Raw genomic sequence first — 23,873 nt, 5'->3', positions numbered from 1 at the left:
TTGTAGCATAAACACATTTCTGGAACAGTTTTCCTAAAAGGGGTACAGGTACCAAGAGTCTTAAGTACTTGGGGCATGTAAACATATAACTACCTCCCTCTCTGATGTGACCCTTCCTGTTTTTCCTTAGTGTGGGATTGTTATGTGACTTGAATTACCCCTGGCAAGAATGGGCTCAATGATTGAATTCGGGCCTAGCTTGCCTGTGGCTGTAGGCTCATTCCCCAATACTCTGGACCACCCTAACCACAAACACCAATTAAAAAAAAGAAAACTTAAATATTCAACCTCAAAATGCTGAGGAATTTTCCTAATCCACAACAGTCAGCAGCAAAGTCTTCCACTGGACAATTCCAAGTAGTTGTTTGGTTATCTGGATAACACAGTGTTTGCTTTAAAAGGCTATTTAAAAAAAAAAATCTTCATGCAATGTAGTGCTAAGGTAACTACAGGAATAAAGCAAGATAATCTGTTAGTTGAGACTAATGAATAATACATGACTTGTCAGATAATGGGACTTAATGTGTCTTAGAAAATGCCGCTCTGTTTATGAGCAGTTGTAGATTTATTTATTTTCCCCCTTTTATTCTATGTTTTATAATTACCTGTGATTCCTTACATTGACTTCCTACAGATTAAAATACAAATTAAAATTGAATTACTTATAGGAGTTTAATGTACGACTAATTTCACATTTATGCTGGGTGAGCTTTCTCCAAAAATAATACAGTGGAAAAGCAGTACTGTTTGATATCTTGTAATTAGAAACTAACTGCCCATCATGTGACTGTTTCTTTTTGAAGAGAAATGTGTAGCATTTTGTTGCAGTTCTTTGCCTATGAAATTCTGGCTTGCATTTTATGTGGGTTTTGGTGCTTGCGCATGCTATGGAAGTGTTTTACTAGGCTTTAGTTGGCATGTAACACATAGTGTCAATTAAGAAGCTTTCTGTGCGGCTGCCAGTTCTCATGTGTGTACCTTTGTGTTGCATGAACTTCCATTTGTGTGGTGCTATGAAGTCTGGGAATTGGTCATGTCTGATATAAGCTTGGAACTGACAAAGTTTGCAAGAATATAAACAATCTTGCAATGTGATAACCAGCGAAACCTCTATCGTATCACAAGGAAATAAATGCCAGTTACATGTGAATTGGCAGTCAAAGACAACTGAAGGCAGCTATATTTTTCTCATAGGGCTCGACCAAGTGATTGTGCAGGGTTATCAGGCCATATCAAGGCAGGCAAGAAGGATAGGAGACAAGTTGACCTGGGCTAATTTTTGCAGATTTTCTTTTTCACTCCAGGTGGCATCTAGTTATATCTAAAATACTTCTCATTATTACAGCCAAGTGTGTGTGCTATTTACATTTAGTGCTTTGTGTGTGTCCTATAACACCCAGAATAGCTCTCTATAGCAAATGATTTTCTGGCAGAAATGCTAATAGTCTTGGTGTTGAGAAACCCAAATAAGTAGGTAAATCTATAAATGAAAATTGTTTCCTATGTTCTGTTATTTTACTTGATGGGAATTTCAAAGTGTCTCAACACAGGTTTTAACACTGTTATTGTTCACAAAATCCTAAAATGTCTAATGAAAAAATATATACAATTAGATAAATTAGCATATTTATATTGCTTTCAAAGGCAGAGATCCTTACCTTACTGTTTTTGAATTTCCATTTATGTTTAGGAAATGTATCTTATATTGGCTCTGGACTCTTTCTGCTATAGACCAGTGGTTCTCAACTGTGGGTTGTGACTCCTTTGGGGGTTGAATGACATTTTCACAGGGCTCACCTAGGACTTTCAGCAAACATAGATATTAACATTACAGTTCATAACAGTAGCAAAATTGCAGTTATGAAGTAGCATCAAAGATAATTTTATGGTTGGGAGTCACCACAGCATGAGGACCTGTATGAAAGGGCTGCAGCACTAGGAAGGTTGAGAACCACTGCTGTAGACACTCATCTGTGAGTTTACTGAAGCTGGATTTTAGGATAAACCTTATTTCCAGCTGAAAGCATCAGATGCATCGTATGGACAAGGAAAGGAAGAGTACAAGGAAATTTTGTTTAGTGATTTATAAGCGATTCCTTCTTAAACTTCTTCCTGTCATACTTCCCCAATACTATTAAATTAATTGAAAAGACAATATGCTTGTTCTACCTGCATTTTCGGGATGCAAATACAAATGAAGTTGTGATTTAGAGCCTTCAGAATAAGGAAATATAACCAATTGTAGCAGGCAGTTCTAAGAGAATGACGTGACTTACCTGTGCATTGTCCATGCTGGGCATGTCCTTCACAATTTCCTGGATGCTTTCTTCGGGGCTTATCTCAGTTCTGTGAGGCAGACAGGTGGGTGTTATCTGCATTCCGTAGACAGAGATTGTAGCTTTCCCAAGGATGGAGGCTTTCAAGTAGCAGAACCAGACCGGGGCTGTGCCTCATGAGGCAACTCTCGGAGACTGCTGCCAGTGCTGTGCTGCTCAAGGAACTCCTGGGACTTGAATGTCGTGTGGTTAATGCTGATGAAGAAAGACAGACTTCATCTTTGTACTCTAGAAGTTCTAGATTTTATCTGTGTGGTCTGGGGCAACCTTTCTAACTTGAAAGCAGTTGATAGAGTTAGTATTGACGAGGTTCCACTCGGTTCCATCTGCCTTAATAAGAAGGAGTCGATGGCACCAGATTTAAGAAGTGTACCAGAACAGCCTTGCTTAGTTAACATAACTTCGTGACTGAGGAGCCAAGGGTGTGAGACGGAAACTGGTATGTGTCCAGTGGGTGAAAGCCTATGTTGCAGCTAGGTCTGGCGCCCTCACTTCTTGTCTCTTGCAGACTACTATGGCATGTACTCCCTGCTTTAACGGGGGTAACTTTACACACCCCAGGGGCAAACTGTACTCACATCCTTGATTATAAAATGACTTTTCTACTCTAGCCCATGTTCAGCTCACTTTGTTCATGCTGTGTGCCTCTGAGCTCCTAGGCTTAGCTCAGCACTCAGGCACTAGAGTGAGAGAGGCTATCTTACCTTTGACTGGAACCTTATGTGGGAAAGCACACAGTGATGCTTCCCAGTCCAGGAGGAAGAGTTTAAGACCAGAAGCCACAGAAGGTTCTGGATTAGTACAAGTGATTCAGCTTTCTTCCCACAAAATGATTAGTGGAGTATGAATTAGTATTTTATTTTTGCTTTACAGTTTGTGTAGCTTCGTGGGTTGGATGTCCAATCTCCCCTCATTCCTTGGATGTGTACATTTCCTTCCCATTTCTTACCGAATATGTTTTTGAACTCAAAAAGCCTCTTTCCTGGTAGGCATGACATCAGTCAGTTTATATTCTCAAGTCCATATGATCTAATTTTGTATGTAGTTATACATAGTGAGAGGTATATGATACATGTGTAGGTTCATATATTTTTCTATAGTTATAATTTTATATGTAACTAATTCCATACTAAACCTATGCTATAAAACTTTGGAGAGCAGTTATGCTTTCCCTCAGAGTCAACTCAGAGTTTTCATGTTTGATTACGATGCTCCAGCTAACCTCATTCTTAGCACAGATACTAAGTGAGTGTATCTGTAGGCACAGTACTGTGCTAATGTTTTCTTTCCAAATAGCATATGGTTTGTGAGAGAGATGATCTAGGTATGCTTGTGCACACTATGTAAGATGGAGCCAAGGATTAGCATCATGAAGAATATTGTAGCCAATGTAAGAGAGCAGGTGAGAGAAGGGGAAGTTTACTTTTCACATGGAAGAGCCACAAAGACTGTATGCAAGTGGTAGAACACTATGTAGATCATTGATTAGATGTATTTATGGGGTACTCACTATGCACTGGTTTTTGTTTTAAGCCTAGCCATATATCAGCAAGCATAGGTAATTCCTGGTCATCTTACAGAACTCAGCAGGCAATAGGGACGTAAGAATGTCTTAGATGCCAATAATTGTTCAAGGAGAGAGGGTTAGGGTGGGATCAGCCTGGAGAGAGATTTGCAGGCTCTTGTAGGATGCAAAGAGAAGGAGACACTGAATAACATTTAAGTAGATACTTGGAAGTGAAGTCACATGGCTGTCTAGCTGGATGAGAAGTATTATGGCAGCTTGAAGAGCAAGGGCAGAAGGAAGAGGTGTGAGCATGCGCAAGGCAGCCACTTGGCAGAAGGAGAGTGAGACCAGGACACGGTGCTACAAATGAGTGAGGAGAGGCAAGAAGGGACTAGATGGTGCCAGACCATGTAGGTCTTTGAAGAGTCTACTTAGAATTTTGATGGGAAGAAGCTCAAGTGTGGGGTTGGGTGTGTTGTGACCAAGCTGACACTGTCTCTCCAGCTGCTCCATTGAGCATGTTGAGCGGGGAGCATGTAGAAGCAGGGAGATCTTTGGGAATCTCCAAGTGGATGATGTGATGGTATAGATCAGTACAATGATGAGGAAGAGGTGAGAAATGGTTGGATCCTAGAAATAGCAGAGGAATTATGGATGGAATAAGTGTTTCAAGAGAAAGGGGAACCGAGGTTACTCCAAGCTTTTGGATCCCAACTGTGGAAGGATGGCATTGACCTTCCCTGAATTGAAGAAGACAGATGGTGAGCAGGTAACTGTGGAGTGAGCCTAGCCATGATTTTGAGTGGTATTTTAAAAGGCAGGGAGGCACCGGCAAAGGACTCTTGAGTTGGAGGGAGCATTTGAGGAAAGCCTTCTTTGATGATAATTTGAGCAGCTCTTTTGGAAATCCAGAGGAGGGTTGCCTATGCCTTGATCTAGACTGATGGCAATTGGGATGGAAAGAAAGCAGCATTAAATGAGAAGACATCTAATTGAAAGTGAAGTGAGGAGCAGAAACAAAAGCGAAAAGTGGTTCTTAGGTTTCAGATGCGGATGATTGAGGGCAGGTACCACCATTAACCCCCACAGAGGAAAAGCAGGCTTGAGATTGGCTACCCCAACAATAACATCATGTTTAGTGAGGTGCAGTTTAAAAAACTCCCTTTTCAGATAGCATTTCAGCAGGTCCCCTTTCAGTTGAGGTACCTAGGGGTATATTCAAGAATAAATGCCTATTCACAGGGAATTGGAAATGAGTCAAAGAGGGGCATGTCCTAGGCTGTAGCCTCCAGAGTCATTTGTATGGTACTTACAATTGCATTCCTGAACCAACCGAGAGAGAGAGAGAGAAAAGAGAGAGAGAGAGAGAGAGAGAGAGAGAGAGAGAGAGAGAGAGAGAGAGAGAAAGAGAAATGTGATAGCAGGACTGGAGAGAATGCAAAACTTAGGTGCCCAGGGATATATTAATATAATGTAAAATATGGTTAATTACAATGCAGTGAACTCAGAAGTACAACAGGAAAGAGCATTTCATCTAGCCCACCTCTAAAACTCTGTCTCTCTCACTGTCTTACTGCTTTCAGTGCTGACCCGACCCCTGCCTTTCTGGGAGGTCTTTTTCATCACTGCATAGAGGTAGTAGCCATATCCCAACTCAGTCACTAGCCCAAGTGAATGAATCTCTTTCCTGCTGAGAAGCAACTTTAAACTCTTTGAGAGTTTGAAGCCTATTAGAAGATAATAGTTTTTACAATGGCCTTTAAAATATGTAACAGTAATGGGGAAAAAAGGGTTTTGAAACCCCACTCTGGCTTTATTTCCTGATTGCACATGTTCATGTACAGGGGTGCAAATTAGGCTATGAGCACTGCCTTAAGGAAGGTGAAGGTACCTGAAGTGGTTCTGACAGGCTGTGGGAAACTACCTGTGGTTGCCTGAGAGTCGATCCAGCCGCACAGTGGTACAGTAGATCTTAGAGAATCGTTGAGAAGACACAGCACATCTTTTCATGGTGTTGAACCTGAGGAGAAAATATCAGGTAGTCACTAAATTATTTAGCAAATGCTGAGCAAAAACAGCCAAACTTTACTAGGTTATCTTTGAGGGAACATAGACAAATTCAGATAGGTGGTGTTAGTGACTGATGGTCCCCTCCTCCAAGATAATCTTAGAGTTGACTCCTCTAAATACAAGCACTGCATTATTATTTTTAGAACCGTTCAAGGTTACTTTGACCATTTTATAGGAAAAAAAAAAAAAGCATCTCACACCTGAGTTGAATGCCGGGCTCTCGTTTCTGTGCTTTGGAAAAACACCATTTATCTGTGTCGTGCTATTTCAGGGACACTATCACTAAAGCATCTGGGTAGGGCAGTAGATATTTAGGTGGAATTTCTAAATACAAGCCCAGTCTTCATGTGAACCCTCAGGCCAGCCACGAGAACCCTTGTGATTGTAGGCGTTTTTCTGACAGGAGCAAGTCCATGAGCGATGTCAGCGCGGAGGATGCTCAGAACCTGCGTCAGCTGCAGTACGAGGAGATGCAGAAAATAAAATCCCAACTGAAAGAACAAGATCAGAAGTGGCAGGATGTGAGTATTCTAGAGCTGAGAGAGAGAGGGAGCATGGTGCCCTTCTTGCTTCTCTTAAGGAAGTCGACGTACTTAAGAGACAATTTTCCTTGGTGTTTTTAGCATTCAGTACAATAGAAAATGTACCCAAAGTACTGTTATATGTTTTACAGAGCATTGTAAAAATATAGAAGCATGCTTATCTCCTAAGAGACCATGAGTTCTCAAAGAGTGGGAAGTTCCTGTCTAGCAGGATAGTACACTTGATTATGTGGGAGAGTGGGGTCTGACTACTAATTATGCCTCTGCTAGAAAAACAACATTGATCAAGATTGAGATCTTAAGGGAACAGGATCACTCAGATCTTGGCATGAGTGGGGAGAGGTAAACAGTTCTCAAGCTTGCTATCTGGAGATTGGGATGAAATACAACTCAGAGTAATATTTTGGCTGAAGTCAGTATCTAATGTGATTCAAAATTAACTGTTTCAGGAGAGCTGGCTTACCCAAGTGTTTATAGACTTAACCTTTATCCCGAATCTTAAAGAAGGAAGTATAAGCCTTTTAGTTGACTATAGCGATTATTATAAGCTGTAGGAGTGTAAGGAACTGTAATAGACAAACCACAGTCCTAAGTCCATAGAAGTTGGAGCACAGCTTCATGGTGAGAGAGCTGAGTGACAGCGTGAACAAAAGCACCGGAGAAAGCCAATCTTAATGACCAAAGCTATTACATTGCTAAACTTCAGTGCCCTCTTGTATGAAACTTGATTGAATGATCAAGAAACAACAGGTAGGGCTCAGCATGTGGCTCGGTGTCAGAACACGTGTGTGATGCTCTAACTTCAACCCCAATCCCTGCAAAAACCAGTAAAGAATTAAGTATTACTTTGCCGAAACACACAATGAGTTTTTTGATAAGAAAATGATTATCAAGGTGGGCTACCCATTAGGTGACAGCAAATGAGTATTTTGGGCACTATTTCTTTTGGGGGAAAATAGTTCCCATTGGTTTCAGGTAGTTTGAAAAGCAGGGTTGGCCCTATCTGTCCCCAAAGTTTAGTAGGCAAACTTGCTTTCTAAGCCCTGGGTATGAGGTATGGTTTGTTCTGAGACCTTTGGTATACTTCTTTTTGGACTGAGATTTCTCTTGGATCCTTGGAATCCAAATATTTCTCTGATTTGGAAATGGAGAAATATTTGTAGTATTCAAGATGCTTCAAACCTCCAATGTCACAACTGGCTTATGTAACTAGGTAATACCTGCATTAGATAGATTGTCCAGGCTGATTTAGAACACGTTTCTGGAGATGTGGGAAACAAGTATGGGCTTGTGCCTATAGGGTGTTCCCTGTTCTCTCCCAGGTAGACTATATTCTCTGAAATCATGGGCAGTCCAATGTGATTTGTGATCTTCTCTTCTGTAGGTAGAACTGACTTTCCTTTAGGACCCTCATTCTTCTCGGTAGACCTATCCACTAGGCATTGACCTCTATGCATAGTCTACCTTGTTGAGGGGAAGCACATCTTAGGCCTTTGTGTGTTTCTGGGGATTAAACTACACATTAATAAGATAGACCATTTACTTGAACTGGACTGTTACAGGGACATTTCTGTCCCTCTCATCATAGCAAGCATGTGAATCGGGTTTAGAGTGCTATGAAACTGAGTTTGAGATACTTCCCGATCAATCTGATCTAGTACTTAATTGCAATCATTTAGCATTCTTTGGGAAATGGACATTGATGTGACACTTTCGTGGATAACAAAAGTGGGATCTCTTATTAGGTCAGGGTTTTCTGGCAGGCACATGAGATAAAAGCTTGGTGCAGAAACACTGCTATAAAAAGCAAAATTAGGGCATCTTGGCACAAGTGGGAGTGAGGGTTTGCAGTGGTGTAACAGGATACTCCAGCATGCTCTCGCCGCCGTGAGGAAAGGGTGTGTAGAAATTCAGGTATGACCGGGCTGGTGTGATTTCTTGTCAGGACCTTGCAAAATGGAAAAGTCGTCGGAAGAGTTACACTTCAGATCTGCAGAAGAAAAAGGAGGAGAGGGAAGAGATTGAAAAGCAGGCACTCGAGAGGTCTGACCGAAGCTCCAAGACATTTAGGGAAATGCTGCAGGACAGGTAAGGGACTGGACCCTCCTCGCGTTTGGAGATCCCCATGTCAGAAATGGAGGCTCTGCATGCGGTGGGATATGTGGTCACCACTTTTAAACTGTAAACACGTATGTACCGCTACAGCCAGGGTTTTGTTCTGAAGCATTAAAAAAATATTGCTGAGCTAGAGATCTGGATATCTGGATTAACAAAGAAACTATTACTTATTATTGGTATTCTTTCTTTGTCTCACACTGTATGCTCTTCTGTAGGAGGAGGGGTTATTCACTGTATGTGATACCAAAACAAACAAAAACCCACTGTTTTTTCTCCTTTTAAAGAGAGTTTAGTAGAGTAGAGCATAGAGTAGTGAAATAAAATCAACTTTTACCTTTAAATGAATTTTATGAACTATAACAGATCTTTGTTAAATTTTAGTGGTAGAGAATAAATTATACTTAAAGGAAGTCTATGTAAGCATGGATCTGTGGGTTTATTCTTTGAGTTGAAATAGCAGGATAAAAGTGAAATTTAAACTTTCATGTGAGTACTGAACTGTGGACCTGGAGGAGATGGAGAGATCAGAGAGAAAGCAAATATTGCTTTAAAAATAATGTCGCAAAGGAAATATGCTGGCAGGTGAAGTTAAACAAAGCTCCTTTGTGTCCGAAATGCCAATGCTGAAGAGTTTCATTCACTTCAATACAGCAGTTAGCTAGGGCGGTAGGGACTCCCCACGAACTGGTTCCTCAGCTCTGTAAGGGTGGATAATAACCTTGAATCTATTATAATTGCCCATGGGGATTCTGTCAAGCTCCATGAACTGACTGGCTCTCTATAAAAGCCCGAGTCTTTTGTACTATTATTTTTACCAATATATTATACATTTTATATAACGAACTTGGCAGATTCAGATTGGTGGCCAGCCATTTAAAGCATTTTGATCTTGGAAAACATAAGTTTGTGGCTAAAAACCTGAGAACAATCTCATGTTTTTGTTATTTTGTTATTAAAGTCTTTTATAATTAAAATTTTCCATTTGAGAACCTCTTTAACAAATGGTCAGGTCAGTCTCTTAGCTGATACTTAAAAATGATGCATAATCACCTGTAAGTGTTGTACTGATTATTGTGTTCAGTGAATAACCACTTACATATTATTGTCTTATCCCTTCTGGGATCAAATGCATAACTCTGTCGTAATGACGCATTTTTCTTTGCTTAAGGGAATCTCGAAATCAGAATTCTACAAGGAGGATGTATTCCTCTGATGACGCCCTGGATGAAGTGCTCACTCCTACAGCGACTCTCTCAGAAACCAGCTACCAGACCGAGAGACTGGAAGTCAAGGCAACAATTTATCCTGCCGAGACGCCCAAAGAAGATTCCACAACTTTTGCAAATAGACAGGACAGTGTAGCCGCTGAGATTCAACTTCCTTCTCATATTCCTGAAGAGCAGCTGCCGGCCACTTTATCTGCGGCAGAACCACACCAGACCCCCTTGTCTTCTGCAGAACCACACCAGGCATCCTTGCCTTCTGCAGAACTGCACCAGGCATCCTTGCCTTCTGCAGAACCACACCAGGTCTCCTTATCTTCAGTAGCACAGCGTCCAGTCTCGCTCTCTTTACAGCAGTCGCCGAGTACAAGAGCAGAGTCGACTCGGATTTCAGCTTCTCTCCCTAGAAGTTACCAGAAAGCCGATACAGCCAGGTTAACATCTGTGGTCACAGCGAGACCTTTTGGCACGCAGTCAAGGGGAATCTCATCACTGCCCAGATCCTACACGGTAAAAAGGCCTCAGGTTCATTTAGTCTGTTCCCAAGAGCAATGAGTCGGGGAGCTTGAGCAGAAGCTGAGTTGGACATAGATACAGGATGTGTATGTGTAAAATGTTGTGTGTGTGTGTGTGTGTGTGTGTGTGTGTGTGTGTGTGTGTACAACTTCCATGACAATTTAGATCTAATAAAAACAGGGTTGATTAAACTTTAAAGAACAAATAAGATACATTTTAAGACAGAACATTTATTTTTTTTCTTGTATATCTTTGCCTGTAGCTCTTCTAAAATTTTAGGTTGAACAGTATGAAATTGCCAGCAGTCAGCTCTTTTTGTTAAACCTACGATATAGCAGTTTTTTAAGGCTCACCTTAAATGTTTTCAGGGTTGTATACGTAAGGTTTTGTCCTATCCTTCCTTCCTACCTCAGAACTTGATGCTTGAGTATACTTTTGTTGAAATATGTCTATTTGTATCTCTAATGGGATTCAGCACCTGTGGGACATATTAGACTGACTTATGTAAATGAAGCAATGTGGTCTGAATATTTAATATTCATGTTCCTGTTAGTTCTGCCCACCTAGATAAACCTTAAGAGCTTAAAATCTTGACAAAAATGAGAATTATGGCTTAAGAAATTGTATTTGAGGTAAAAGAAGCCTACCTAAATCAGCCAGGAAATCCCTGACCACCCTGTTAAGGAAAATGTAGACCTATTTGATAACAAAAAAGTTAAACTTGCATGGCAGGCACTATTGACATGGGGTGATTTGAGTCACAGTTATTATTAAACTGCACTGCAGACAAAGGGTTGACAATTCTAAGATGTAAAGTACTTTTATTAATTATTTATTTAGTTTTTTTCGAGACAGGGTTTTTCTGTGTAGCTTTGGCGCCTTTCCTGGAACTCACTCTGTAGCCTAGGCTGGCCTTGAACTCAGAGATCCGCCTGCCTCTGCCTCCCGAGTGCTGGGATTAAGGGCGTGCCCTACCACCGCCTGGCTGAAGTACTTTTATAATTTGATAAGAGAATGATAAACACTAGAAATGGGCTTAACACATGAGCCGGCCAATTTAGTGTGGAGGAATGCAATGAAAAAACAGAGAGGCAATGTTTAGCCTCGTTAGCCTGAGAATTAAGTAAACAACTTTCCACCCCTCTGACTGACAAATATTTTAAATGCTGAAATTTAAGCCTTGAGGAGGCTGTTACAGGCGTCCTTCTACCCACGAGTACAGGGCTGCTGTTTTCTCTGTAGAAATGACAGATACTTCATATATTTGAGCCAGTGAGTTTCCGCAACATCTGGGCTCTAAAATAAAAGCTCCATTTATAAAGGGATGCTGGAATTGACTGTAGTGTTTTTGGGGAATGATGGATAGCTTATAACAATTTAATTATCTATCAAATGAATAAATGATTGATAGCCACACTGTGAGGTTTCCAGCCATTGAAAGACCTAGTCTGGAGTTGTATCCATTGACCTGGAGTGATACAAACAAAACAGGTTTTAGAAAACTATATATAATAATGCTTTTATTAGAACAAGTTTCTATGCTGGTGCATGTTTGTTAGTGTGAAGGAATGCACTCCAGGCTTTGGCAATAGCTACTTTTCTGTGGCGGGTGTATCTTACTTTAGTGGCTTTCAAATACCAATAGTGATGCTTTGAAAAGATCATGATGGAGAACCTACAGAGACAACTGAACCAAGCTAGTGGGGCCTCATGCACTTTAGACCAACAGCTGTGGAGCCTCCGCCAGACGGGACTAGGCCCTCTGCATAATCAAGACAGTTGTGTAGCTTGATCTGCTTAAAGGGCCGGCTGACAGTAGGATCAGGACTCATCCTTGGTGCATGAGCTGACTCTTTGGAGGCAAATTACCTATGGTGGGACACCTCCATAGCCTTAATGCAGGGGGAGGGGCGTGGACCTGCCTCAACTGACTGTGCCAGGCTCTGCTGACTCCCCATGGGAGGCCTTGCCTTCTCAGAGGAGGGAATGGGGGCTGGGTGTGGGTGGGTGGGTGGGTGGGGGAGACTTGGGTGGGCGGGAAGAGGGAAGAGAGGGGGAGTCTGTGGTTGGTATGTAAAATGAATAAAAAAATTTTCTTAATAAAGGAAAAAAAAAGTGAACCCAAGGCTAGCACGGTATCGGGTTTAACATGATGTTTCCTATCTAGATGGATGCTGGCTGGAAGTACAATGGAGATGCTGAAGTTGTCAAGGGACCTCAACAGAATTCGGTCAAAGCCAGTGCCCCGAAGCTTGACTCCATCCAGTTTGTTTGGGGCTCATCCAGTGAAAGGGAGGCAGCCACAGGAGAAGATGTGGCAAGCATGTCCTCCCCCATACCCACTTCTTCATCTCCATCCCAAGACCAGGTAGCTACTTCAAAAGCCACACTCTCTTCAACGTCTGGCCTGGATTCAGTGTCTGACTCTGGAGAAGGGAGAAGCTCACCACTGAGGGAGGTTTCAAGGACCCAGGTAAGTTTAGGAGGGTTCTTAGTCATCTGGCTTAGACACTTAAAGATCTGAATCTGGAAACTGCTCTAGCCTCTAGCTTTACAGTACAGGCTGCTATTTATACTATGCAAAAACACATTGGTCTATTTTTAACAGATTGTGGAGGAAGCAGATCTTTCCAACTCTTAGTTTGTAGATCTCAGACATCTTTCATGAGCTGTCTCTGGAGACTTGGTTCTCCTGGAAAGTTTGCCTGTAGTTTTTATTACTCCACAGTTCTCCAGTTTCTGCTGCAGATCTAATGTATGTGCGAGTAAGCAAAAGCCCAAAAGCCTGTCTCTGTGGAAATTAACCAGCTGCAGAAAGAAACGGTCCCATTTAGTGGACGCTTGTCTCTAGGGACACATCATTTTGTTATCTCTTAATCTTCCTGTGGCTTTCCATACTAATTTGACTTTAGAATGGTCACATTTGCCATTATTCCTTGTCTCTTAGTGTGGATGATGAGGCTTAGTTACAGTTTGACAACTGTGCTTCTGAACAGTTGGACTCCAAATAAAATCCGCCAGCAGATTAAAAATGAGAGTGTTTGTCATTTTTCCCGTTTAAAACCCTAACAGATGGCTTTCAAGAGAATTATTAGGTGATATACTTTCTTTCAGTCTACATGTTAAACCCACTAAAAATCTTTGTCAAGCTAACAAAGCTTCTTTAAAAAAAAAAACAAAAAAACACAAGCCAACAACAGTGTGGTTAGGCAGCTTGCTAGTGTATAAGCCCCTTCGCATGAAGGCATTTTGTCCTTTGGCTCGGTCCGTAATTCCATGTTGTCTTCTTGGCGCATAGTTGTTTTCCAAGGCAAAAGATAAAATATATGGATATATGATATTCTCTTGAATTATATGAATAAAATAGATTTATGTGAAATAGTTTGGCATTGCATATTTATTTACTTTTATTTTTAATTGTATAAGAAAATTAAAAAAAATTTCAACCCTCCCTTCCAGGCTGTAAGACACTTACTTTGTACCTGAGAAATATAAGAAAAAGATCCTTGAGAAATATAAATATATAATTTAGAAATAACCATTGTTAGCACCTAGTTAACTTTAAGTTTTATTTTTATTTGATGGTGGTGTTCCTAGTTCTTGTTGTTTTTCTGTTTTAGAAAAGTTTTTTTTCCTACACATATTTACAAATGAATCTCTAAGACAACTTTTTCAGCTTGCAAAAATCATCAGTTATAAATTATTGATACTTTTTTTTTTTTAAGAATTAGGTCTATATGGTCAGCATTACAGGTCTCAGTGGATGAGACAGTACTTCTGTACTATACTTGGGGAATGTAAGGTTTCCATCGGTGAATAACAACAGCAGAGGCAAGTTGTCTTCTGTTCTATGGATTTTTATGTTGCCTACACCCTTCCAGAGAGCAGACTTCACAAAACAGCTTGATGAATGTGCTGCCTGCTAGATGATGGGGCCCTCCTTCAGGGTGGCAGCTGCCAAACAGGATTAAGAAAAAGAGGCCATGTGTGGAGTGTGGGTGTGTCCTACACTCTGGCAATTTCGAGAAGCCCAAATTAACCTGGCCTTGTTTCAGGTTTCATCATAGTAGATTTATGCTGTTTTCTTCGAGTTTGAAGCCTTATTCTACCAGGGAAGATTTGGCTTCATTTAACCATTGAAGCTAGTGGAATTCTTGGGCACTGTTGTATTTCACATGATGACTTGTCTGTTTCTATTTGGACTATCCATGTCCATGCTACCAGATGAGTAGTTTATGGAGCAGAGAGGCTGTGAATACGTAACAGTTGATGCGTGAGACATACAGGGTCCTTGTATGTCTTCACATTCTTGCTCAAGCTCTGTAACTCTAGGTAGTCATAGAACACAAACAGTGAGTGGCTGAACATCTAGTGCTTTGGTAGCTTTGTAAAATGATTGTCTTCTGGTCTTTCTTGTTACTGCCCTGGGCTTTTGCTGCTAATGGCCTTGCATTTCTGCCTTCAGGATCTCCCACACCGTTACCCTTTTTAATCTCTGTTGCCAGTATTGTAATCCAGGTCATTTTTCTGTCAATGTAAATGGCTCGGAGTGGCCGTAGGTGTTTGTTCTACATGAGACTCATTCATTTCTGTGTTTTCTAGAGTCTCCTAAAGCATTTTGTCCTTTGATTGAAGTTCAGGACACTCTGTGGAGTGCTGATATTCTTCATGAATGAGTTCAGACTCCCTTTATCGTACTTCAGTACAAACTGCTGTTCAGGGAGTGCATACCGTGAGCTAGACAAACTTCACAGGGTTATTGTGTGAGTAAACACTTAGCGCAGCCCTGTGAGATCCTCACCATCATCATCATTCTTATACACAGATAACTGAATGCATAGATGGTCACACTGCTTTTCCAAGACCACCCAGGGCACTAAGTGATGGAGTTAGGATCTAAACTCAGGAAGTTTTACTCAATACTGCCTACCTCTTACTACACCAAGGGAAAGAAAGGTGCCTGAGCTTTTTAAGAAAGCTAGTTTGCACACATAACATATGTTTGTTATTATTCTTCCATTTGGAGTTGTTTACTTATCTCTCTGTTTAATGTCTTTCAAGTCATTCAAAGCCAGGTAAAACTACTTCTTTCATGGAGCTGAATTGATTCTTGCAAGTTTCACTCACCAACTTCTTCCCTGTTGCAAATATCCATGTCTTCCTCCTTCATAGATTAATTGTACCTTTTAGTCCACATACAGTTGTCAGATAATGCTGACTGGACCTACATCAATGTTGACTCAAGCTACATTCAAGGCCTTGGTTACCAGACTAAAAGATGAACTTGATCTAGGAGGCAATTTCAAATTCTGTTTGGTTCTTGAGTGTGGGAACTTTAGAGTTGAGGGGTGTTTTTGAAATGCAAGCTCTGTGATGTTACAGAGCAGTATTTTAAGGAAGCAAGTATGCAAGGCCGAGGATAGGCAGGAGCCGATCACAGAACTGCGCTGACAGGGTGGTTTCTGTTATAAAGCTGGGAAGGCACGGTGAAGGAAAGACCTTGACATGACTGCATCCATCTCTGCCCACGCAATTTCCTGTTCCTTCTGTTACTGAGCTGGTGGTCTCCCACCACCTGTCTTCCCCTCCCTCTTCTCTTGGGGATGTTGCCATTTTCCCTGCCTCCCTGCTCAATCCGGGTTGCCAGGAGACCTAAGGGAAGGGAAAGAGATTTCACTGTGGGTCCTTCCTCACCCCTCCCAAGCCTTATCTTGCAGATATGGCTTTCAAGATTCCCTCTCCATGCTTGTTTTGCTTACAAGTTTCTGTTTTCTGCCTGTTTAGAGCTGCCTGCTTGAAAATGCCACACAAATCTCTGTCCCAGCCTTTTAAAGCAATTCACGGGAGGTGAATAATAGTACATTTTAAAGGAGGAGGCTTCTTACATGATTTTCTTTCCATTTATATACTGGATATGGCTCAGTCATAGAGCATTTGTCCACTGTGAGGATTTAAGTTCAATCCCTCCAGTGCTGACAAAGAACCCCGTTAAACAGCAGGGGTGTTCCTTATTCTAGTTTAATACCATGCCTTTTATGCTATACCTCTGACTAGAGCTAGCTTACTGTGAAGGTGGGAAGCAACACTGTCTTTCTCCCGTTACCACAGGACCTGAATGTGACTGTGTCCTCTGGGCTTGCAAACTAAGTTTATACGAGTTAAATAGGATTTTATTTAATTCATCTGGAAGCTGCTTAATTAGCATGTATATTATGTTTAATGTTATTTCTATGGAAAACAAAGAAAAGTCTGGAGCATCAGCCTCAGGTATTGGCACCTTTTAAATATTTCCTTTAATCTTCTTAGTACCTTGAAAGCAGGTGCTATTGTCTCTAGAGTTACTGGTGATATACTTGAAAGCTCAGTCATGTGACTTGCCCCAGGCTGGTGAAATACATAGTCCTCACTCCAGGTTCTCATACGCTAACCATTAATCATGATCAATCCCTCCTCCTCCATTATGGCATGCTCAAAGTTGAGGATTGCCTTATATAATTAAGACATTGGTATTGACTTTTTTTTTAAATTATTTGTATGTGTGTATCTGTCTGTGTGTGTACACATGTCACGTGTGTGCAGGTGTCCACAGAAGCCAGAAGAGGAGAGGGTGTTGAATCTACCAGAGCTGAGTTATAGGTGATTGTAAGATACCTGATATGAGTGTTGGGAACCGAACTTGAGTCCTCCAGAAGAATAGCAAGCACTCTTTCCCATCAAACAATCTCAGCCGCTGCTGACTTATTTTTATCATTGCAATGGTTTTAGAATTTTATAACCAATAGAGATCAAAGTATCTTCTGACCTGCAGAGAGAAAGTTATCACAAACTGGCCTCAAACTCAGCTCTCTTACCTCACCCCCATACTTGACAATGAAATTATCCTTAAAATCATTTTGAGGAAAGGTGGCATATATTTATAGAAAGTCACCTGAACTGAACTTATTTCAGAAATGTAGAATTTGAATTCTACCAAACAGGTACTAGGGAGCTATTGGCAATGTAAAAGTGGGTTGTGGTGTAATCAGCATGTTCTATAAGTAGAGTTCTGGCAGCTGTGGGAAAGGAAGGCTGGAGAGACAAGAGACAAAGAGGTGGTAAGGGGAGAGAGGCAAATGTGCCTCTGAACCATGATGGGGACTTGTAGAAGGATGGAGAGATGAGGTCATTCATTGTCATCATCTGTGAACGTGAGAGCACATTATCAAAAGTGTGAGTAGGGCAAGAGGGGGAAAGTGGAGGGAGGCGTTTCTAGGTCTCACAGCCAGCAGGGTAGTGAGGCATGCAACCTAGATGTGAAAAGCAGGAGGAAGCAGAGCACGTCTGGGAGAAGATGTTTTAATTGTGGAACAGTTGGACCTAGTAGTTGAAGACTCGTTGATGAGTACATGTGACTTAGGAAAACACATGGCCAGAAAGGTTAGGAATGACTGAGGAACTACAAGGTGAAAAAAAAAAGGACACATTGACAAGATTAAGATGTGACTACAGAGACTGAGGGCAGCCAGGAAGGTAGAGTGGGAAAATAGGTGACTTAGAAGAATGTTCCCCAATTTGGGGGAATCACTGGATGTGCCTGGTAGGATACACACACTTTAGTTGGATTTTGTAGATAGAAGAGAAGCTTGGGAGGCTTGTGTAAGCTGGTAGAGGTGGGTAGGAAGGCCACCTGATTCTCTGTAGTGGTAAATCTACGAGGGTGGAGAAAGACTTAGGTAGATCTTTGGGGAGTGAAGATGGCTCCAGTACCAGAGCAGGGCCTTGGTTTAAAGGCCACTTCCTCCTGGTTCTCATCCCAAGGAGACCCTGGAATGCACTAAGAAACTATATGGACAAAAATTTAAAGATTATTTTCTCCATTATTCTGGCTTGTGTCACCCAAACCTGCTTTTAGTGTCATTTTTTTAAATCAAATGAGGAGGCTTTCCTTAAGTCAACACATTTGTCTAGTTGGAAACATTGGGAGGAAACACTTTTGTTAGTGCATAGGATTGACTCTGGTTTTCATTAATTCCCATCTGCAGTGACATGGAAATCTTAATTCATCAACTCTAGGAGAAATAATTCGTACTCTTGTGATACCAGGTCACCCTTGTCTTTAGACAGAATCGCCTTGTGGCTCATCAGTTTGGCAGTGAGCAGGGCAGTCTACTTTCAGTGGGTGCCTCTGTTCAAATTGTAGCCAGTCTGAGGGAAATTGCTTTTAGCTTAAATGCTGAACTGTTGATGGATGACTATAATTTTCTCTTTTCTGGCATGGACAACTGAAACTACTTGGATAGTTAATTTCTTAGTCACCGAAATTCTAGGTTTCCCTTGATAATTTATATTTTTGTTCCATCTAGTTCAAAAAGGTAACTCCCCAATTTTCTTCTGTAGCTCAGATCCTTTGTACAACACTCTTTTGGCTGAAATTTCATAGAGACAGTTAAAACTTAGACATCCTGTCTGAAATCATCATTGAATAGTTCATGGATGAATACAGTCATAGCTATGTTTGCATGTAAGAAGTCTTGACTATAATCTAGTAATCCATGAATCCAACGCTTCACAGGATTGCCCTAAAGTATTCCACAAGGCAGAGATAATACACCTGGGAGTCTGTGACCAACAACCCTCATCCTCAACACACCATCACACACTTTAATATTGTATGCATGCATTCATGAGTGCATGTTTGTGTATCATGTACACATATGAATCTATCTGTTTTGGGTAGGATGCTGTGTACATAAAATTGTCATGTGAAAATAAGGTTCTTCATGAAAAGCTTGAAAGTCAGTGTCAGAGAGAGAAAGGTCTATTCCATTCAATGCCATGCATGAGGTAACTTGGATATTGACAGTGATTCACCTTAATTATCCATATGTTCCTCTTTTCTGCCTGTGTGTTGTCCCAAGGATGGACAGGACGGCCAGCCAGCATGTAGCCATAGCAAAGCCCTCTTCCCTGTTAGCAGGTTCAGAGAGGTGGGTACCTGCTCTTTTATTTAGTGTGTTCAGAGATTTCTTAATTTTCAAGCTCAGAATAGCCTTTTGGGGACAGTTCCACTGATTTACTGTAGTTGTGAAGCTCTTCTCTCTATGTTGAAGCCCATTCTCCTTCATCTTTTATTAGGAAGAAAAGGATAATGCTCACTTGCAGTCTCTCACAGAACATTTTTAAAATGTAGTTTGAGACTGTTTATTAAAATGCCATCTCATCTTTTATTCTCCAACTATTAAACCCCAATTAGTGGTTGGATTACCTAACTTCTCATTTGTCTTTCTGTCTTCATATAACAATAGATTCTATCCTTGCATGGTCTTTAACTCAGGTCTTTGTGTGTGCAAGCCTGGTAAAGATGACCACTTTTTTCACCGAGTCCCGAGTCCCTCTAATTTAAGTGTGTAGTGGTTTTGGCTAAGGAGTAGAACCAACTGGTAACTTTCTCTAGTCTATTCTCAGCCAAGTTTTATTACTTTTGGATTGACATTCAGCAGTCTCATTAATAACACACATCATGAGGACATCTGGATGCCTCTATTTACATGCTCTTTCAAAAGGCTTCCCGGTGGAAACTTCGTGTTATTAGCTATACTCTCTTCTTGCTTTAGAAGGCCCTCAGAACTACCCTGGAATACAATTATTCTTAGGAACAAGGATCAAGCCTCCTTCATCTTTCTTTTATAAAGTGCTAAGTGCCATGCTTTACTGAGTCCAAGCACAGTAAGTGGATGTTGCTCAGTGAATAACTGAAGCATATATTGTTCTTCCATGTGTTCATAAAACTTAGCACCTGCTTGTATCTTCAAAGGAGCCATAGTTTGTCCCTCTGGATGGCTTTGTTTACAGTTTCTCTCAGATGAGAGAACAGAATTCTGTATTTTATAGCATGAGCATCAGCAAGGCATTTGTCTCTGCATTCCCATGAACCAGTTGAACCAACAGATACATACAGGGAGACAGAACTGGTCAATTTCAGATGAATTACTCCTACAGATAGCTGATTATACATCTGCAGGCCATTTGCCCAATTCAGCTACAAATGCTTAATGTTGGAGGTAGATTGCTTTAATCTGCTGCTGTAAAATCTGTCATTGAAAACAGATAATTTAAATTATTCTGTTTTTGTTCTTAGGCAGTGAATAAGTGGTTTGTAAATTAGACTTGCTTGTATGGTGAACAAAAGCCTAGACTTTATTCAGTTATTTACTTATTTAAATAATCTAAGCATTTAATTCTGCTCCCTTACATATGGTGAGGAAGAAGATGGAGAGAAATGAACAGACCATGGCTATAGGAAAAGCAATGGAAAAACCTTGACTTCATTAATGACCAGCTTGTTTGTAGGATTATATTGAAATGAAGGAAAACATTGGTTGACAATAGACTTGTCCTTACCTTATTTTAGCAGAAAGTTGTACTCATATACATATAAAGGAAAGTTATATTAAAACCAAGGAAGAAAATGGGAAGCTGCTGTTTTGTCTTGAACTGACTCAGGTGTATCTTGGTGTGGCTTCCCGTCTTTCATGGATAGGTTTTCCTCCATGTGGGTGCCAGGGACACCTGATACCAGCGTTTCATGTTTACTTTCAGGATCAGTTCAGCGACATGAGAATCAGCATAAACCAGACGCCTGGGAACAAACCTGACTTTGGCTTTACAATAAAATGGGATTTTTCTGGGATCTTCGTAGCATCAGTTGAAAAAGGTAAATCACATGCCTAACTATATTGAACTACCTTGGCTGCGGTGTGTGTGGGAATTAGAAGCAATTTGGTATGTGTATGGTGGGGGGCACATGGAAAAGATACATTTCAGTTGAGAAAAGTGGTATAGTCTTGCCTACAAGACTAGTAGTTGGAATTACACATTACATATTGTTTATTCTCCCTTCCTAATTCATTTTCATTTTGAAGAGTCTCTATTTTGTGACCTTAGAGAAATTTTTTTTTAAACCCAGTTTCTAGAAATGTTAACAAGTAGTACTTATCTGAACACTTAGTGTAAAATTTCCAAGGATAATTGTGTTTTGTGGCAGATATATACAGGCCTATAATAGATTAACACGGGGGGGGGGGTATTGTTGTTTGTAGTAACTTAAACCCAAGTGTGTCTGTCATACATGCTGGGTCCTCTGTCCCTGGTCACTCCTTAACAGGAATGATGTTTTCTAAGCATTGTTAGTGTCTTATCTGTTATTTATTATATGTTCAGGGTGCTTTGGGATGTCTATGGGATGTTTACTCCTCCCAGAGCCAGGGTTATACCAAGGCAAACCCAGCAACTGCTCAGTTTGCGCTCAAGGTTGAAAACTACTATGAGATCTATCCTAATTGAGAGGAGGTCCCTGTTTACATATTTTTATCATACGGAATTGTGTGTTGACATTGGCTCTTTCTTTTAAACTTCAAGATTGGTATAACCAGTGGTAATTTTATGCAGTTTGAAGGGACTCTTTCCTTCTATATCCCCCACCCCAGAGTGCTAATTGATGATTAATTAAAGTATAATATATTTCACATTTTTAGTTTAAAAAAATTATATTTTTCTTTGTCCTTAGAAGAGTTAATTTTTTTTTTCCCATTGGCTGAACTTACCATTTCTCCTTGTAAATGAAGATGCAGACACTGAAATGAATAATGCCCCTGGTACTTCTTGTGGTGTAGGGACTCGGCTATTAGATAACGTAAAAAGACCAGTGCTGCTTCTCTACTGGAAACAAAAAGAGCTAGTTGAGATGAAAGAGTCATTTTCCTTAACGTAAAGAAACAACAGGGAGCAGATCGTGCGGGTTCCTTTTCATTTGATTTTTAACTTGTCTTTACATTGCTTAGGTAGCCCAGCAGAATTTTCTCAGCTGCAGGTAGATGATGAAATTCTTGCCATCAACAACACCAAGTTTTCATATAAGGACACGAAAAAGTGGGAGGAAACCATGGCAAATGCCCAAGAAACTGGAAACTTGGTGATGGATGTCAGGCGCTATGGAAAGTCTGGTGAGTTAGGTTCCCTCTGTGTCTGGCTTGCTCAATAGGAAACCTGACTTTGGCGGGTGGTTGTAACAGTTGGCTTTATTAATCCTCCTCCTTACCCCATTTTACTTAGCTTTGTGCTTGCAATTGTTTTGTCATTGTATTGGGACAAATCATGAACACTACCTCTGAATATTCCTCCTGAAAATGCTTCACTAGCAAATCTACTGAATTCGACACCGTTTGACCAGACACGTAACTGAACTGGCTGAAAGCAAGTGCCAATTAAAAGCAAATATATCTGTTCCCAGGAGTCACAAAGCTGAGCATTAAGAATGGCACTTTGAGGTAGGCAGTGGTGACACATACCTTTAATCCCAGCACTTGGGATGCGAAGGCAGGTGGATCTCAGTTCTGAGCCCAGCCTGGTCTACAGAGTGAGTTCCAGGATTTCTGGGGCTACACAGAGAAACCCTGTCTCAAAAACCAAACACCACCCCCCTTCCCAAAAGAAAAAGGAAAACAGAATGGCCCTGCGATGTGACTTTGTCGTATTTAACTGTACTGCTGTCACCAGGCGCACAGTAGGACATATTCCTCTCATAGCATTTTAATCTGCTTTTTACATCTTTGTGTTTCTGTGTCATAAGTGATAGCTAGATGGGAAGGGGCATTAAGGCTTCAGACCCACAAATTTTTGATGTTGGCACATAACATGAGTTCCAGTCTAGGGAAAGAATCAGCACATTTGCTAGTTCTCTTGTGACTACCATGACTTTTAACCTTTGGGTTTTGGGAAGGTGGTCTGCTGGTAAAAGCCCCAAGCCTCCATGTCATTGACACACTACCTGATTCATCTGTCTGACTGTACGTCTGTCTGTCGTCTGTACATTTTGTATCTGTGCATTCAGTAACTTTATTCTTTCCACTTCAACATCGATGTGCATTCATTACTTGATCTTCATGTGCCAATCAGACTGGGGCAGAGACCAACCTCCCCTGCCATCTATACGGCATAAAACCCTCAATCTTACCAGTGTGGCTACCAAAATTATAGGTTCACCTGAAACCAAGTGGACTGATACGACTTCAGGGATTTACAACACGGACAAGTCTTCAAGTCTGTCGGTAACAACTGATTTCTCTGAAAGCCTTCAGAGTCCTGTAAGTAGAACAAAGTAACAGCAGAAGCTGTATGTGGGGAAAGCAACCAGTTTTGAAATTATATAAAATATAGTTAGGTTATACTTAATAAATAGACTAAAGTATAGTCTTGAAAATACTGGACATTTTTATTAGCGGCCTTTTACTATTGAGTTATGTAATGGTAATGTCATTCCATAGTGTTGCTCTGCAGGTATTTCTCATCAGTCTTTTGTCATTACAACCATCCCCTCTGATCAGTGTGAATGAGAACTAGCAATTGTGAAAAATTATATGCTGTAAATTGTGTTCTGTAGTCTATTGGTAAAATATAGTCACTCTGTACACCATGAAACCTCATGAAGCATTTTAATTGGATTATATGTGTGATTAAGACATAATCAGTTTCATGAATTGATTTATAAAGTAAAATGCAGGAAATTTCAAAATTTTAAAGCAAT

At 40.7% G+C, this 23,873-nt stretch overlaps 1 protein-coding gene across 15 annotated transcripts in view; it reads left to right on the top strand.

Moving 5' to 3' along the window:
• Lmo7 (LIM domain 7) overlaps positions 1-23,873 on the top strand; it is a 219,631-nt gene that overhangs the window by 173,951 nt on the left and 21,807 nt on the right. For 10 of the 15 annotated variants that reach the window (XM_028864783.2, XM_037208347.1, XM_037208348.1 and 7 more), the window contains 7 exons: positions 6,317-6,434; positions 8,401-8,543; positions 9,742-10,306; positions 12,480-12,785; positions 20,891-21,005; positions 22,132-22,293; positions 23,246-23,433. In XM_028864783.2, coding sequence (XP_028720616.1) covers positions 6,317-6,434; positions 8,401-8,543; positions 9,742-10,306; positions 12,480-12,785; positions 20,891-21,005; positions 22,132-22,293; positions 23,246-23,433 — 1,597 coding nt within the window. The remainder of the gene's footprint in view (positions 1-6,316; positions 6,435-8,400; positions 8,544-9,741; positions 10,307-12,479; positions 12,786-20,890; positions 21,006-22,131; positions 22,294-23,245; positions 23,434-23,873) is intronic. The other 5 variants (XM_028864790.2, XM_028864786.2, XM_028864788.2 and 2 more) reach the window with 1 other exon arrangement.

Source organism: Peromyscus leucopus, chromosome 9, assembly GCF_004664715.2.
Source record: "Peromyscus leucopus breed LL Stock chromosome 9, UCI_PerLeu_2.1, whole genome shotgun sequence".
Taxonomy (NCBI): domain Eukaryota; kingdom Metazoa; phylum Chordata; class Mammalia; order Rodentia; family Cricetidae; genus Peromyscus; species Peromyscus leucopus.
Note: the sequence above shows the minus strand (reverse complement) of the source record. Positions and strands in the feature narration are given on the sequence as shown.